Source organism: Hyperolius riggenbachi, chromosome 3, assembly GCF_040937935.1.
Source record: "Hyperolius riggenbachi isolate aHypRig1 chromosome 3, aHypRig1.pri, whole genome shotgun sequence".
NCBI lineage: Eukaryota > Metazoa > Chordata > Amphibia > Anura > Hyperoliidae > Hyperolius > Hyperolius riggenbachi.
In genome coordinates this window covers 197180898-197200296 of record NC_090648.1, presented here as the reverse complement: position 1 = coordinate 197200296, position 19399 = coordinate 197180898, and the positions used below count along the sequence as shown (strand labels likewise).

General features: G+C 41.9%; 1 protein-coding gene across 1 annotated transcript in view; it reads left to right on the top strand.

Annotated features, from left to right (window-relative positions):
* The first annotated feature begins 285 nt into the window (after window positions 1-285).
* The window catches only part of ADAM10 (ADAM metallopeptidase domain 10), a 259945-nt gene continuing 240831 nt past the window's right edge, over window positions 286-19399 (top strand). The window contains exon 1 of the mRNA XM_068275520.1: window positions 286-500. Within this exon, the coding sequence (XP_068131621.1) occupies window positions 449-500 (52 nt within the window). The 5' untranslated portion in view covers window positions 286-448. The remainder of the gene's footprint in view (window positions 501-19399) is intronic.

Here is a 19399-nt window from a genome sequence, read left to right as displayed (position 1 = left end):
AATCACTAGTGGTTAGCGATTTTAGGTGTGAACGAGCCCTAAGATTTCATTTCACTTCCTGTCTTCTGTGATAGCCACAATAGGTTGCATGAAATGAATGAGATTTCTCCACAAACCGCAATAAACACGTCAAAGAGGTTCTAACCCTTCTTTTGTACGTTGAGCTGTTTTCTCTCTATGGGATTTGCAGTTTGGCTTAGAAAGAGTTAACCTGGGCAAGCCATTATTTGTCAGGAGGCAGCAGAGGAAGCGGGAAGGCGGGGTTAGCCTTGGTGACGTCGTTCGGAGGGCGTCGACTCCAGCTTCCTTCCCTCCTCATCGGATAGAGCTAGTCGGGACACCGGGAGCTTCCGCTTTCCCCTGGAACGCGAGGGGAGGTAGCGCCAGGAAGCCGAGTCTAGTGGACGCCAGCTGGGTCAATGTGTGATTGCTGCTGACAGCCCTGATCATGGCGATCATACGGCTTGTGTTCCTGCTCTCCTGGGCCGCCAGTTCGGGAGGTGAGAGATGGGAGGGAGAATACGGGGCCGCTCTGTTATTGCAGCCCGGCTATCCCAGGAGGGGGCCGAGACAGTGCTGCTGTTGCTGAGCTCACACAGTATACACATACAGCATGTGCCTTCATGTCCAGTGACAGGCTGCTCCCAGCCATTTCCCTCCATACATTAGTTGTGCCAAGTGCAGCAGGGCACATGGCCAGGCTGGCACTGCCTTCTGATCAGTGTTGTGCCTCAGCCACGCTGTTGTTTACCTTCATTTATTCAACTTCTTCTGCTTTGTTGGTAATCCCATCCCAGTGCCATTACTTTTTATTGGATCTCAGAGCTGCTCTTCTATTGTCCTCCATTCAAATGCGATTGAGACTCTTGATACCTTTGTTGTCATTGGTGTATTGCTACAGGGAGCACATGTAAACCATTCAGGCTGTCATATCTGTGTAAAAAGGCTTCCAGCTTGGATGAGTTCATCCAGCCCTATTTTTGTTACTAGTATTTATGATCAACCCTCAGGTGTATGTTTTTGAATGGGCTTGTCTATAGGTTGCTTGCCTTCTTCCTTGCTGCCCTGTTATTTTCTTTACTGCTGGTGGTTAGTTGATGCCTACTTGTTTGTCTGTATTGCTGCAGAGTCCTGGTTGAGTCCAGTCGGCAATGGGTAAATGGAGCAGGTTGGCTTGTTAATAGACGTCACAGCCTTTGTGTCTATTAAAGGGTTTCGATGTCAGATATTGTGTGCAGTCTGGCTGGAGCTCCCTGCACCCCACTGGTTGGGCATGCTAATGTGTCAGGAGAGGACAACCTGCTCTAGTAGGAGAGAGAATTGCTGCAGACTTCCCAGCACCCTCCTCTGTAGGCGTTTGGTGGGGGAGAATAAGAAAAGATGGAGGGATTTAGGCGTTGCAAGACCTGAAGACATTGGATCTGCTGGATCTGTTGTGTTTTTGTTGCTGACTTATCTCCTCCCCCTTCTCACTTAGTCACAAGCAAGGTGGGATTCAGATTTGACCCATTATTCTCTCTCTTCCTGCATCAGGCGTCTATGTTGTGTGGAATCAGTATATAGAATGATGTAAATATGATCTGCTTGGGCTGTTGGTAAGCTTGCAGAACCTCAAGGCACACACAACTGTCTAGCAATCCTGAGGAAATGAGACTATATTTTTCTCTTTGCTCTGTACATTTCAAAGGTCAGACATTTCAGTGTCAGCTTGTGTTATGTTAGAGAAACATTAATTTTCACCAGAGCTGTCAGGAATTCTATGGTTTGCATGTAGCAGTGATGCATAGCTAACGTGAAAAGCTGGCTGCTTCCTCTGAACTGCTGGTTAAGGCTGTGATTTGCCAGCTCACTTCTGCTGCAGACTGCCTATTTCCTGCTAGTGTAATGATGTCATTTTGTGATGTACACATGATATAGAATATACAGTTATTTCCTTTTATAACAAATGCATTCTTTAATAGCTGTAGTAAAATGATTTCTCTTGTGTTGTGTAAAATTCAGCTCAGAGTGGCTGTCATTGTATTAGTCATTCTGCAAGTGAAACTGTGGCCTTTGGGTAAAGAAACCCTATCAGTCCTAGACACACCTGTTTACTCATGTTTAGTCTTATTTATCATTCTTTCAAATAAACCTGCATAGGCTCATAGCCACCAGCTAGATCCAGCCCTTCACTGGACAAATGTTATTTAGACAGAACCCTTTTTTTTTTTTTTACTTGCGCATACATAGTTTATTATTGCCTCCTGTATTTATATGCCACCAGCATATTACACTGTACTTTAGGTGTAGTAGACAGGGCAATGTATTTTTGTTTTCATGATTTGGTCAGTCTGTTCCAGAATCAGAAGTGAATTCTGCTTTGGACTGTTAAAGGGGCACTTAAGTCTAACAAAAAAATGAGTTTTACCCACCTAGGGCTTCCAATAGCCCCCTGCAGCTGTCCGGTGCCCTCGCCGTCTCCCTCCGAGCCACCTGGCCCCGCCGGCAGCCACTTCCTGTTTCGGTGACAGGAGCTGACAGGCTGGGGACGCGAGTGATTCTTTGCGTTCCCAGACACATTAGCACCCTCTATGCTGCTATATGGTATATGATATATGCTATAGCAGCATAGATGGCACTATTGTGGCCAGGAACGCGAAGAATCACTTGTGTCCCCAGCCTGTCAGCTCCTGTCACCGAAACAGGAAGTGGCTGCCGGCGGGGCCAGGAGGCTCGGAGGGAGACGGCGAGGGCACCGGACAGCTGCAGGGGGCTATTGGAAGCCCCAGGTGAGTAAAACATTTTTTTTGGTTTGACTTAAGTGTCCCTTTAACCACTTTGTCCTCCTTTACGTATAAAAACGTCAAGGAGGACAGGTGCGCTCCCGCGGCCGATCGCGCGCGAGCACGCGTACTCCCGGCTGCGGATTCGGTAGCCACGGAATCAATGTATCGGGCTATGGAGCCCGATCACTGATTCCTCTCCCCTTCTGAAAAATCGACAGCTTCTCTCGGAAGCTTAGCTTTTTCTGAAGCTATGTCCCTCTAAGCGTACATTGTACGCTTAGAGTGACGTCATGTAAACAAAATCGAGATTGCCATCTTGTGGCCAAAAAGTAAAACTACAAGTAAAAGTTAAAAAACATAACAATACACAAATATTTCCCCAAATAAAACACTTTTATATCCCACCCTCCCAAAAATGCCCACATAAAATGTTTAATAAAAAAAACATTACTATAAAAAAACACATAAATATTTACCTAAGGGTCTAAACTTTTTAAATATCTATGTAAAGATTTTATCTATGATAAATTTTTTTTTTATAAACTTGTAAATAGTGATGAATACAAAACGGAAAAAATGCTCTTTTTATTTCCAAATAAAATATTGTCGCGATAAATTGTGATAGGGACATAATTTAAACGGTGAAATAACCGTGACAAATGGGCAATTACAATACGTGGGTTTTAATTATGGAGGCATGTAATATTTTAAAACTATAATGGCCGAAAACTGACACATAATGAATTTTTTCATTTTTTTTCTTATTCTTACTGTTAAAATGCATTTACAGTAAGGTAGCTCTTAGCAAAATGTACCCCCCAAAGAAAGCCTAATTGGTGGCGGAAAAGATATAGATCAGTTCATTGTGATTAGTGATAAAGTTATAGGCTAATGAATGGGAGGTGAACATTCCTTGGATGCATAAAGTGAAAACGACTGAGAGCTTAAGTGGTTAAATACCGGTACACTTATGGTGCCCGAACACAGTACAATAAAAACATTACATTTTCCAGTTTACCGTATATACTCGAATACAAGTCGACCTCGTGTATAAGTTGACTCCTATATTCAACCCTCTTAAAGAGAATCTGTACTCTAGAATTCTTACAATAAAAAACATACCATTCTCTTCCTTATGTTCTCCTGGGCCCCTCTGTGCTGTTTCTGCCACTCCCTGCAGCAATCCTGGCTTGTAATTAACAGTTTTAGGCAGTGTTTACAAACAAAAGACTGGCTTCTAACCAGAGTATCATAGGCTGAGAACTAGCTTACTGTGTGACTCATGCAGAGCTTGGAGGGTGTGTGTAAAGCTTCTGCCAAGGACAAGCAGTGCTGCACATTCCACACATTCCAGCCTCAGCCCGACAGGCACGACAGAGGAAAGGAGATAAGATTTATTACAGAGACAGTGTAAGTAGGAAAGGCTGCAGTAAGACAGACCACATTAGAACAGTAATAGGAACTTATAGAACAGAAGAAATGAGGCTCAAAATTTTGTTAGAGTCTCTTTAAGCTGGAATTTTTTACTGACTCACGTATAAGTCTACCCAGAAAAGCTAATGGCTGCTTTTTGGGACTAGGAGGGGTTAATGACTGCACTGCATACAGTATTGCAGCCATTAACCCCTCCTGTACCTTAAGTGCATCCAATACCTCCTTCAGGCCCCCAAGAGCTGCAATTATTCACTCTTTTTTTATGCAGCCCAGTATTTGACCCATGCCCCTTTACTTGTTAATTGTTGTGGCCAGGACTTTCAGAGCTGTGTTTTCTTAGCATTTCCTTTCTTTACAGTATCACTTACCACTGGGTAAACTGCTGGTAATGGTAATGTCACTACCGTGTTTCCCCCAAAGTAAGACATCCCCTGAGAATAAAACCTAGCAGGAGTTTCAAGAATGCTTGAAATGTAAGACATTCTCCGAATTTAAGCCCTAGCAGCATCCCACATGACACCAGCAAGTCACGCTCAATACAAAGCCTGGATACAGGAGGGCAGCAGTATAATGTGAGTTCTACACAGTCCTATATATGTGTCAGGCAACTTGTGTTTCTGTTGGAGCCAGCCCTTCTGATCTGTTGTGATGATGAGCATCACCAGCACTTCACCTCTTCACCTCTTCCCAGGATACACACACAGCTTATCCTATCATAGCTCTGGGGAGACTGACAGAGTACTCTGCCTGCAAGAAATAAACTCTTAGGGCCCGTTTCCACTAGAGCGAATCCGCATGCGTTCTCTGCATGCGGATTCGCATAACCAATACAAGTGGATGGCCCTGTTTCCATTTGTCAGTTTTTTCCTGCGTTTTTCTGTGCAGGATTTTTCTGCACGGTAGAGCCTGCAGATTTCGCCTGCGTGAGGAATGCAGGTGATTCGCAGGCTATGTATTTAATAGGGTAAACGCGCATGCGGTTTTTGCCGCGATTTCGCGTGCAAATTCACATGAAAACTAATGTAAATTGAACCAGGCAGTGACATGGTTAAATTCGCATATACCCTGCCTATGCAAAATCGCATGCGAAATCGCGGCAAAAAACGCACGCGGAATCGCATCCGCATGCGATTTCGTCAGAGGTGGAATCCCAGTGATTCGCACCGCACTAGTGGAAACGAGCCCTTACCCACATGATCAGCAGAATCAATTTCTTGTATTTGAGAGCCAATATCTGCAAACGACAAGCTCTGTGTATGTTGCACATGGCATACAGTATGTACATTTTGTATAGGAAAAATACCAGTGTGTTTGCCCCAAAATAAGACATCCTCTGAAAAATAAGTCCTAGCACATCTTTTAGAGCAAAAATTAATATAAGACAGTGTCTTATTTTCGGGGAAACACTGTATTAGTACACTCATTACTCAGTGTAATCAGTGTTGCCTGTGAATTGTGTCTAAGTTGACCCCTATACTTATATGAAGTGAATCAGACCCAAATTTCTAGACTTATACTTGAGTATATACGTATTCGACCAAAATGATTGAATCGAATGAAAGTCGATAAGAATCCTTTTTTTTCCCCGATTAAGAAAATTACCGATGATCCCTTTTTTGATAAAACTCTTTATATTCGATTTAACTGAATAATCAAACAAAATTTAATAGACAAAAACACATTGTACCGTGTATGGGCACTATTAGTCTTCAAAGTAGTGTTGAGTGATTAGCCGTATTAGTCAATATCAATAAAATTCACTTGTATCACACTGTTGCGTATGTGTGAATAGTTACTATAATCCAAAGAAACATTGGGCTTTTGGCCCAATGTTTGGAAACATTGGGCTACAGTAAGTTGCCAGTAAGCAAAAGATCGTATTAAAGGGCTATCATACACATGCCTACATTAACATGCAATTCCTATCTGAAGGATTACCTATCAGCCACCATGTGATTGTATGGGATTCAGGAAGTCTGCACTAATGCTCCATCTACATTGAGCGATTCGGCAGCTCGATTGATAAGATCCGACAGGTCCAGTCTCGTTGCGGCCAATTCCCCGCGAGTGGACAATAGTGGGGAATCGAGCGGAAGATAAGTGCCGCCGGCGGGGATGAGCGGGTATCGAATCCGACGCAAGCGGGGATGCGGAAGAGTCGATCCGCCGGCTAATCGAGCTGCCGGATCGCTCCGTGTAGATGGAGCATAAGATACATCGGCACGTGTAGACCCAGCTTAAGCTCTGTGCAAATTGTGTTGCCCGTAATGATCTCAATCGTTAGGGGGACAGTGCAGGAAATGGGAGCTATATGGATACATTGGTCCCATATAGCTAAGCAGCGTGTAATGATGAATATGGGGGTGTCGGGATGATGCAGGTGAGGCAATTGCACTAACCATTAACTCGTTTGAATTGTCCGTGCTGGCCACATGCTTTTCAATTATCACTTGATTTTGTTTTCAGTTCTCATTTGATTGATATGATCAGTATAACGATTATTTTGCGACCGACTAAAGATCAGTGTTGCGGATCAATTTTTCAACTGATTTTTAGCTCTTGATATCAATCATAGGAAAACATGATTTATCGATTAAAACGCTTAAATTTACTTTAATGTACAATCTAGGAGATGTTTTACCTGATCAAATGTCTAATTGGGTAACCCCACCACCAGGGCTGTGGAGTCGGAGTCGTGGAGTCGGGCAATTTTGGGTGCCTGGAGCCGGAGTCGGGAAAAAATGCACGGACTCCAACTCCTAATGAATTTGTAATTGTAATTAAAATAGAAAATATGATAAAATGTTCTATTTCTCAGATAATAGTCATTAAAAATAATGTGTATATATACAGTAATAGCTGTGCTTAGTCCACAAAAATGAAATAAACCAATCAAAATTAGTTACTTGTGCTGCTTCAATAAAGCAGTCCCCGTATTTTTAAGGTCAGATATACATATCTGATTGTGACTGTATATATGATGGGTACACAGGAATCTCTTATATATACTAAATAACATTTATGCTGTAAGAAAAAAGCCTGATGTGTAGCTGTGCCACTAATAGAGATGGTCAACGAGATGGAAATAATTCTGCATTGATGCTGATTTATGCAAATGTATGCACTCCCTTTGCTGATGAAATCAAATAATTTGATATGTTATTAAAATTTTGGTTTGGTGACTACAAATTAAAGGTTAACTGAGACGGATGAAAAGTAAAGTTTTATACATACATAGGGCTTCCTCCAGCCCCCTTCAGGCTAATCAGTCCCTCACTGTCCTCCACCACCCGGATCTTCTGCTATGAGTCCTGGTAATTCAGCCAGTCAGCGCTGTCCGGCCGCATGCCGCTCCCACAGCCAGGAACATTCTGCACCTGCGCAATAGTGCTGCACAGGTGTAGTATGCTCCTGGCGGCGGAGTGTGTGCATGCGCACTACGCCTGACTGGCTCAAGTACCTGGACTCCTAGCAGAAGATCCAGGTGGTGGAGGAGGACAACGAGGGACTGATTATCCTGAAGGCGGCTGGAGGAAGCCCCAGGTATGTATAAAACTTTAATTTCATCTGTCTCAGGTTTACTTTGTTACACAGTAGTACTATACTCTACATATGCACTCCCCACAGAGCTGCAGGGAATCCACTGAGAATGCTGTGCACATTGAACACAGAGGTGTTGTCTGTTTACAATCTCCTCATTCCCCTGCAGAGTACCTGCACATCATTCTAAAGGTGGCCATACATGGTACAATTTTTCATTTTTTTTCGATTAGATAATTTAGTTCGATTATTCCGTTAGATCGAATATACAGATTTTTCCAGCATGTCCGATCTGATTTTTCTCGAAAAAACGGGATAATCGTTCGAATTTCTTGATCGAAAAAAAAAAGATATTTTCAACTTTCAGTCAATTCGATCATTTAGATCGAAAAAACGGGATAATCGAACGTTTTTATTGTACCATGTATGGCCACCATTACATGTACCCACAGTTACATTGCCTAGGGCCTGATAGATGTACTTTGTTCCGGTTTGTACCTTTTTACAAGTACTCTTACCAAGGACTAGTTTTAGTCTAAAGGGAATCAATATAGTAGTCAACATATCCTTCTCACTTCAGTTGTCTTGTAAAATTCCTAAGCATTGGCAGTTAAGAGACGAATTTCATGTTACATACTTTTAATCAACAAAATTTTAATATGCAAATTAGAGGAGTCGGTGGAATCCTAAACTGAGGAGTCGGAGTCGGTGGATTTTTGGACCGACTCCACAGCCCTGCCCACCACCACCACCAATTTGTACAGTGTATGGCTACCTAAAAATGGATACACATGATGCAACTTCTCATCTGGTCGACACAATCCAAAGCAATTTTTTCCGGCATGTCCAATCTGCTCCTGATAACTGGATTGATTTTGTGAATGATTGGCAAATTGATCCTGTTATCTGGGAGCAGTTTGGACATGTACACACAATACAACAAGATTACCCATTCATTGGATGGAAAATTGCATTGTGTGTACCCAGCATTAAGGATCCATTGTGCCAGATCTCTGAGACATTATGGGACACCTGTGCACGTAAAGCTGGGTACACACGGTAGAATTTTCCGTCAGATTGATGGATCTATTAAATAATTTCTGTCCAGTCTCATCGGATTGCGATCATTGTTTTTTTTTTTTTTTTTGTACTTATCAATGCAAAATTGATCTATAATCTTGGTCACTCCCAGAGTGCACCTCAAAAAATCTGGAGATAGAGCCTTCTGTCATGCTGCCCCTACTCTTTGGAACGCCCTGCCACATCCAGTAAAGACAGCACCATCCCTGGAGCTATTCAAATCCAGACTGAAAAGCCACCTGTTTAGCCTGGCATTTCCAGATTTATAAAATTCTTCCTCTGTACCACGATGGTCAGAGCCATGCTTATGCGCTTTGAGTCCTATGGGAGAAAAGCGCTTTACAAATGTTATTTGTTGTTGTTGAAAGAATTTGGACGTCTACACATGATGCAATTTCTTATCAGATTCCCGGTCAATCTGATGGAAAATTGTACCGCTTGTATGAGGCTTTAGATTCTCAGCTGAGATGGCCCTGAATGGCTGCCTTAGCTGAGTCCCCACTAGTATGTATACAAGGCCTAATGCTGGGTACACACTGAGATTTTCTGGGCGATCTACTATCAGATTATTTCCAACATGTCCGATTTGCTTTCCGATCGATTTCCTATTAGTTACTGGAAATTGATCGGAAAATGCTCGGAAGTCGATCGGAAAGCAAATCGGACAAGTTGGAAATAATTGATCAGACAGTAAATTGGCCAGAGAATCTCATAGTGTGTACCCAGCATTAGGCCTTATGGAGTACACTGAACAATGCACTTGTGATTATTCAGGTTGGAGTGAGCAAATGATTAATTGTACAAAGCCACACTAATGCAACAAGCATACAGACTGTTTCAGACTGGTTGATCCTCATCAGTGCATGGCATGGATTAGTGTGGCTCTGTATATTTAAGGGCCTGTTTCCACTACACGCAGATTCTGCATGCAGAAAACTGACTCCAATGAATGCCTATGGGCCTGTTTCCACTGAACGCGATTTTTCTGATGCAGATTTCCCATAGGCATTCATTGGAGTCAGTTTTCTGCATGCAGAATCTGCGTGTAGTGGAAACAGGCCCTATCAAGCTGGCACATCATTGCATTCCAGCGGTTCTGGAGGTGTATTTAGTTTTCAGAGACAACAAAGGGATGATTTGCATATTCAGAAGTGATGCATTGTGGAACACTCTCATATGCTCACTCCAACCTTAGTAATCTCAAATACCTTCTGTTTTAAAAAGGCAAAATTGTGTTCTTAGTAAAGCCTGGGGCACACCAAAACCTGCTAGCAGATCCGCAAAATGCTAGCAGATTTTGAACCTTTTTATTTTTGAGGCGTTTTGCGGATTGCTGCTGCGGATTTCAGTGTACCATATTTCATATATTGTTACAGTAAAGCTGTTACTGAACAGCTTCTGTAACAAAAACGCCTGCAAAACCGCTCTGATCTAGCGTTTTTCAGAGCGGTTTGTGTTTTTCCTATACTTTACATAGGAGGCAGAAACTCTTCCGCAATCCAAAAAAATGCCTCACCCTGGGAGTATGCGTTTCTGCAAAACGCCTCCCGCTCTGGTGTGAACCACCCCATTGAGATACATTAACCAAGCGTATCCGCAGCCGCAAGCGGCTGTAAAAACGCCTAAAAACCCACTCGGTGTGCGTCAGCCCTAAGAGGGTATTTTATCCTCTTACAAACCCCTAGGAGTTCTGGTTCACCTTGAGCTTGCTGGGCAATCTGTAAACTCTGAACAATGCACATCACTCCCTGTTGGTCAGGGGATAGGGCCTATTTTGGAGGGAGACAGTTAACCTATTTTGTGTCTGTGTTGTGAGAGAAAAGAGGAGCCCTGAGAGGGAGCATGACGAGAACAGTCAGTGTGTAGATAGTGTCCCTGGGTGAAATATGAACCTTGACCTAGTGCTGCAGGACTAGGGTGCTAATCTAAGGGGTGGACAAAATGTGGAATTCAGAAGCCGATCTATCCAGTAAGCAGCAGTACATTTTTAGGAGCCAGCTCCACTGACAGCATTTTGGTGAAAAAGTCAGAAGGTGCCAACTGATCTGAGGGGTGTGGAGGCTGCCATATTTGTTTTCTTGTAAACCATGCACATTGTGTGGCTGTCCTGCTGATCCTCTGCCTCTAATGCTGGGCATACACGGAGCGTTTGTCCCTTATCAGTCGAGCCGCTGATGGCTCGATCGATAATATCCGAAAGGTCCGATGACACGCCGGATATATTCCCCGCGGGTGGACAATAGCGGGGAATTGAGCGGAAGATAAGGAGCGCCCGCGGGGACGAATGGGGATCGATCTGGCTGTCAAATTGATCTTTTGACTTCAGTGCCTTTTGCTTAGCAAACTTAAACGGAACCTAAACTGTTAGGCATATGGATGTTTTCTTTTAAACAATACCATTTGCTTGGCAGTCCTGCTGATATCTTTGGCTGCAGTAGCAGCTGAATCACACACCTGAAACAAGCATGCAGGTAATCCAGTCTGACTTCAGTCAGAGCACCTGATCTACATGCTTGTTGAGGGGCTGTGGCTAAAAGTATTAGAGACACAGGTTCAGCAGGAGAGTCAGGCAACTGGTATTATTTTGAAAGGAAAAATCCATATCCTTCAGTTTAGGTTCCCTTTAAAGGGAACTTGAAATAAAAAAAGGTATATTAAGGCTTCTGTGTATTTGCTTTTAAACAATACCAGTTGCCTGGCAGCCCTGATGATCTGTTTGGCTGCAGTAGAGTCTGATTCACAACAGAAACAAGCATGCAGCTAATCGAGCCAGATTTTACAAAAAATGTCAACCCCCTAAACTGCTGCATGCTTGTTCAGGGTCTATGGCTAAAACTATTTGAGGCAGAGGATCTGCAGAATAGCCAGGCAGTAGGCCTTGTTTAATAGGGAATAAATATGGCCTCCTCCATATCCATGTCACTTCAGTTGTCTTTTAATACAAGTTTGCAGTCAGTAAAGTCACAGCACCTGGCCTGTGTACTTGTTTTGAGTCACCAGTTCTGACTATTAAAGCCAATAGATAAGTTCGAAGATTGGGTAGGTACACATTTTCTAAAGGTTGCTATTACACATTTTATTAACCTTGCCTATTGAGTACCCGCTTAGCTTTTAAAAGTGGCATTTCCATAGGGGCACCCAATGCCTCCAGCTCTGCTTAATGCTAGGTACACAGCATACAATTTCTTGCAGATTTACCTGCTAGATCGATTATTTCCAACATGTCCGATCTGAATTTCGATTGATTCTCTTTTTTTTTTTTTTTTTTTTTTTTTTTTCAATCGATTTTCGTTCACTTCTATGGAGATTGAACGGAAAAATGATCAGATAAACGATTGGAAAATTGAAAAATCAATCGAAATTCAAATCTGGCATGTTGGAAATAATTGGTCTGGCAGGTAAATCTGCCAGAAAACTGTATGGTGTGTAATAGCGTTAGAAAAGTCTCTTTCGATGATGCCGAGTGGCTGATTTGCAGGAATGGTAGCTGATATCTGCATGTAAGGTCTTTGGCTAGGTAATTACTGCATAAACAAGAATGTTTGGCTGAACATTCCTTTTTATGGAGAAAGGAGGATGTGGGCTGAGTAAAAAGGAAAGAGAGCAGTAGTGACAAGTTATCAGGTTCAAACATGTCAGGTCAAGCCATGCCCTGACAGCCATGATTCAGCAGCCACATGCCTTACCTTATCGGCATACTTGAACAGAGAAGAAAGCACACACACGTACACACACGTACACACACACGTACACACACACGTACACACACACGTACACACACACGTACACACACACGTACACACACACGTACACACACACGTACACACACACACGTACACACACACGTACACACACACGTACACACACACGTACACACACACGTACACACACACGTACACACACACGTACACACACACGTACACACACACGTACACACACACGTACACACACACGTACACACACACGTACACACACACGTACACACACACGTACACACACACGTACACACACACGTACACACACACGTACACACACACGTACACACACACGTACACACACACGTACACACACACGTACACACACACGTACACACACACGTACACACACACACACCGGATTTAATCGGATCGTAAATAGAATCGTATAAAGAATTGTATCGTGTAGATTAGGCTTAAAATACCGCTGTTGAGTGGATGTATGGGGCTTCTCAGTACACACTGGCTGCGTTGCAAATTTTTTTATTTTATAGCAAAGCCTTCATGAAAATAAATCACATCACACCACTGTGTACAGCGCCTCATGATTTGCTTTTTCATGAAGGCTTTATGATTAAAATATTGCATGCGATTTTAAATCGCAGCACAACACAGCCACTGCGTACAGGCCCTAAAGGTTAAGGTAGCCAAATATGAGCCTGTTGTGGCATGTTATTACAATTGATCAGTTTCTCTCTTATCAATAAGAGTTGGTTGGGAAGTGCACAATTCACCACACTTCAAAATTTAATCTCACTCATGTACAATTGCTGGATTTTCAGTGCATTGTTTGGGATTTTCCAGAGACGATTTTCTAGGTTCTCTTGTCATTTTCCAAAACAACGTGTTTGTCATATGGGAAAAAGCAATAGTCATGTTCTGAAGTAAAAGCATACTAGGCTGGGCTTTTTTTTTATTTTATTCTCTGTATTGCCTCGGTTTTGGTATGTATGGGCTTGGTTATGAACTGTCACACAAGGGATTGAGTCCCGATTCCTGCCAGGAAACCATCCTTAAACACGTTTTAGTATTGAGCCAAAAATTCTTCTCCCACTGAAATAGTCACTAATTCAGGGAAATAATTAACACGCTCTTTAAGGCTCTTTTGCTTTGCTTATTCTGAGGAATCTTCCATAAGTTACATTGCACATAGACCATTTTCATATTAATTTTCTTTTTACCTGATTGGCTGGGCTTGCCATGCTGACTTCCTGTTATGTCAGATACTGCTTGCCTGCACTGAACAGCAGTTTTATGAGCTTTCCTCACTGTTCCCAAAATCCCATCATTTTTCAGGGCGGTGAGTCTGGGACAATGCATAAGCTGGTCTTTATTCCTCTGAGAATAGAGCTTTATGCTGCCACAGAACCGAGCATGGGCAAGGTCAGATGATACAGAAGAAGAAACTCATACTATGTGCACATATCTCTGGGTCATGTGACTAACTTCTCTCAAAGGACATTCTCTGGAACAACAACTGAAGTGAGAGGGATATGGAGGCTGCCATATTTATTTCCTTTGAAACAATAACAGTTGCCTGGCAGCCCTGCTGATCTATTTGGCTGCAAAAGTGTCTGAATAACACCAGAAACAAGCATGCAGCTAATCTTGCAAATCTGACAATGTCAGAAACACTTGATCTGCTGTATGCTTGTTCAGGGTCTATGGCTAAAAGTAGTAGAAGCAGAGGATCAGCAGGATAGCCAGGCACCTGGTATTGCTTAAAAGAAAATAAATATGCCAGCCTCCATGTCCGTCTCATTTCAGTTGTCCTTTAAACCTGAAAATTGTGGGAGTACGGGCATTCGGCTTTACTTATAATGAAAAATCTGGGCGGCTTAGTTAAAGAGGAACTCCAGCCTAAACAAACATACTGTAATTAAATTACATTAGTTATGCTAATTAAAATAGATAGGTAATATCTCTTACCCACCCTGTTTTAAAAGAACTGGCAAATGTTTGATTTCATGATGGCAGCCATCTTTTTGGTTGAAAGGAGGTGACAGGGAGCACGAGACACAGTTCCAACTGTCCTGTGTCCTGAGCACCTCTCCCAGTTGCTAGGCAACGTGAATAACAACATAGGAAATCCCATCATGCTCTGCACAGCATCAGGGAAAAAAAGCCCGGGCTTTTTTTCTTTGATGGGTGGAGCTTTGCTAAAAATGCAGCTAAAATGATGCTTTAATAAGAAAAACGAAGTTCTGATGCTGTGAAAAAAAACTCCAAGCCTTTTCAGTGCTGCTGAGTAGATTTTTAGTCCGGAGGTTCACCTTAAGGTGCCTAATAACAGTGCGATTTTTAGCGAATGATTGTGCTTTCGATAAGGTCATTCAAAAGAAAAGTTTGTATTTTATTAATCCACAAACATTAAAAAATCCAAATTATTCCAGTCAGGTCTGTGGAGTTAGTACAAAAATACTCCAACTCCTTAAGTTATGAAACCTCTGTCTCAAGGTAAACAAAAATTGTTCTGACTCTTCAACGCCACAGTCCTGATTCCAATATTGAAAACCAGTTGCGATCATATCTATGAAAAAATCCACCACACTGATCAACCTATTTAATAAAACTATTCATATCTCTATTTTCATACAATGCGTTATGAATGATCTGATCGAAAACACGATGATTCGTTAAGTGTTCAGCTCATGGGCGTTTTTAGGACTTTGTTTAAATGTTTAAACCAGCTGCCAGTAAATCGATGTGATGTAACTTGTATACTAGGATTTTTTTTTATTTTATTTTTTTGCTCCTCACTGCCATGGTAATATTTATCTGTATTGTTGGTGATTTTCTTCTTATACTCATGACAGCCAAAGAACATGAACTCGGCACACCTGGCAGCTGCAAAGGGAGAGGTGTATGTGCTGCACTGGGTTGCAACACAAATTGTCTCCTGACAGCCACCAGCTGCTTTCATTGCTTCATGCAGATTTACACATTCAGGGCTGCTGCTCCCTTTTTAACTTGGGGGAGGGGTTAAACCCTGAATTATGCAGGTATCTTGCATTATTAAGTAATCATTATATTTCTGTGAAAATGCAAGTTAAATGGACACTTAAATCTAAATATATCTTTATGACCGATAGTTTTTTAGGTTATTCATGTGTGTGATATTCTGGAATGGAATACAAATGTTCTATATATTCCAGCTTTGTGGGCTATTAGAAGAATGAATTAGGCACTTTGTCTAGAATTCTGGAAAGGCCGTAAAATCTTATGTACCTTCTTGCATTGTGGACTTTTAGAAATGGCAGATTGATCTCCTTACTCATGCAATTTAAAGTTTGTATTGGACATTTTTTCATCCTGTATGACCTAACCACCCTCCACCTTTGTATTAAAGCATGGGGAGAAAGCATTTTCCGCTTAGTTTGCCTGATTTTGGTCCATCACCAACTTAAAAGATGCTTGGCGACAGCAGCATGTTTCAAAGCGAGAGATGCTGTAAAAGTGGCCTAGCACAGTGTATAGCAACAGCAAGGACCAGTAACAGGATGACAGTGAAGGCATGGGGTGTCGCTTGTTGTAATTGAAATTATGCTGCAGTAACAAGATAAAATGATAATATAAAGTAATTTGAACTACACTGATGCTGTAGTAAGGTTTGGGGTTTTTGGCTGTAAGCAGAATAATTATATAGTATTGGCCAGCTGCTCATTTTGCTTTAGCAAATGTAATTTTGAAAGGGTCATACTATGTGGACTGCACATATTATGAACAAGTCCTAAAGATAATTTTCTTTGTGATTTCCTCTAAAGGCTCATACACACGTCCAACATGACAAACCACATGACCTGTACGTACACACACCTAGGCAGCTAAACAACCAACTCAATTAACATACTGCACATGCAAGAGGACTGACGACTACACTTTCAAAACAAGCACAAGTTTTTCAAACAACTTGTACTCACGCACCCACTGTATGATATCAGACCGTCATTAATACAACAGTTGGATTGATCAAACTGCCTGTTATCAGTTGCTTATCAAGTTGTTTGCACACGTACCCCTGATTATCATCCAACAGACTAAAGTCAGATGATGATCTGCAGGTTGGTCTTTGTGTACATAACTTAAGTTGCTACACATTGTAAAGCGTACCTTTACAATGTGCTTGTTTAATTAGAGAATCTGTACTCTAAAATTCTTACAATAAAAAGCATACCATTCTATTCATTATGATCTGGGCCCCTCTGTGCTGTTTCTGCCACTCCCTGCTGCAACCCTGGCTTGTAATTGCCAGTTTAGGCAGTGTTTACAAACAAACTAACCAGCTTGTGATAGGCTCAGAGAAGCTCAGTCTGTGACTCACACAGAGCGTGGAGAGGGTGTGTATAGCTTCTGCCTATAACAGCAGACGGCTCATTCCTGCCTGAGCCCGACAAAGCCGTCAGAGGAAAGAAGATTAGATTATATAACAGAGATAACACAGCCACTGTGCAACTAGGAAAGGCTGCAGTAAGCCAGACCACATTAGAACAGGTATAGCAACTTATAGGATAGAAATAAGGCTGAACATTTTGTTAGTCTCTTTAAAGCTTTTTACACACACTAAATTGATCATGGCCAAGCTGGTTGGTTGGGGCCTTCTTCCCTGACACTCTAGCGTGTGTACAGATGTCCTTCGAGGTCGTTGAAAGGTCTGGCACACTTCACCTGCAACAAGAAGCCCCTCTGTCCTGCACCATGCCATTGTCCCTTGCGAATAATACTTGTAATTGGACTCGTCAGAATAATCCGCTACTGCATTTGATCAGAGCTGCATACATTTGCAGAAAATGAACATTTGCATCAAGTCGAAATAGCGTCTCATTGACTATTTCCATGTGCAACGGTCAGGAGTGTGATGGTTTTTGGCAAGACTGTGAGACTTAACACTCCCTTACATATTGCAGTTTGATTATTTCATATTACATTTTGACATTATGACCTGAATTTTGAAGAAAAGTCCATGCATTTTCTGGTTTTTAGCCATTTACATTATATTTAAGAAAAAGGTTTGCACTGGCTAATTTATTTTATTTATCACTGCAAAGGAGGCGCTGGAGAAGTAACTTTTGGCTGTACAGTGAATTAATAACCTTTTTGAAAGTGAGCTATTCAACCCTCAGACAATATTTCTCTCAACTGGCATACATATAGCCATTATTCTGTTCAAGACAAGTCTTGTTCCATCAGTTTATATTACCTGGCATCAAGACTGAAGTCAATGACTCTGTAAACATTTTCAGATTGTGGTGATTGGACAACCCTTGACTTGTATCACATTTAACCTGGTCCTCATTGGCAAATGCCCTGTGTGTGCCTGTAACAGGTAAAGCTTGTGTCCAGTGTTCTAAAATATGCATAGTATGGTCCAATCTTCCTTATGAAGGCTATTATCCTTTAGCAGACTGAATACTTAGGGCCTTATTTCCACTGGTTGCCACATTCATTCCTGAATCGGAATAGCATAGCAACAGAATGCATCAGCTATACAGCTGACTCCACATCTGTACAGCATCGGCCCAGTCATGACGTCCAAGGGATCAGTTCCTGATCCCCGATAGGTGACATTAGTTACGTGTATGGACCATTAGGCTGTGCATTGTCCCTCTTCCCTGCTCCTTAATAACATATGTGTTGCTAGCCTCTAGGCCTGTTGGGCATCTGTACAAAACCTGGCCCCAAACTGTCACCCAGGGGATTAACTTTCCTTGTATTTGTGTTTTGAGGCTTTAGAGAAAACCTCAAAAAGTAGGAACCGGACAAATTTTTTTTTTTAGCAGCCCTGGCTACCTTGGTCCTGGGATTTACTCAGCCCTGCTTTGGGCAAATGCAAGCATTTTTTTTTTAAATGTACTTGCTGAACATTTTGCTTTGTGCTATTTTTACGTTTTTTTTTTTTTGTTTTTTTTTTTTACACTTTCAATAAATAAAGATCATGCAAATGAAGCTGTCACTAGATATTCCATAGTGTTGAAAGATGAATGTAATTTTAACTACCCATGTGCCAGACTGAGCTGCAATATATGATGTCCTGGCTTCAGAGGCATGGTTGGCCCTATAAAGCTACCCGGTTCATTATGCCAAGCTGATCAAACTCTCGCAGATAGAATAGTGATCGAGTTTGTAGTGTGGTGTAGGATCTGTCTTGATAGATTTCTGCAGAAATCTAGAGAGCATTGACTGATTGATCCACATGTGTTGCACCACATGCAGCACAATTCCGTATGGCAGCCTCACTGCTCGTTTTCTGCCCTGCCCCCTCGCAATAGAGATCAATGGCCCACAATTTTGTTGAAAGCAAATTAGTCAAATGTGTTGTGGGACAATTAATTTCCAGGGAATTTGATCATTGTGATCAAATTGTCCAGAAGCATCAATGTGAGTCCTCAGCTTAAGGGATTGTATCTGTATATCTCTTATGCGAGATCAATGAAAATGTTTCAAATGTTAATTAAGAAATTGATAATAACAAAACTTTCTGCAGTGAGTGGAGATAAACTTTCCTATCTGGTCCACTGCCTTTTACATGGGCCATTGAGCCTAGAGATACATTTCAATAAAGTCTAGAATGATCAAACATTATTGCTTTTAACGTGGAGATTTGTTGAGATGCAGTGGGAGTTGGATCACATTTATAGCTGAGCTGAAGAGCGCAATAAACTAAATCTTAATGATGCATTGTTTGTCTGCGGCAATGTGTTTGGGTCCTGCTTCCCATGCAGTGATTTATACATTGTTTGCTGCTTCTAATATAGAACACGTGACTGTTGTACATATTGTCTAGCCCACCTACACACACATCCAAGGTAAAGTATCAGCACTGATATA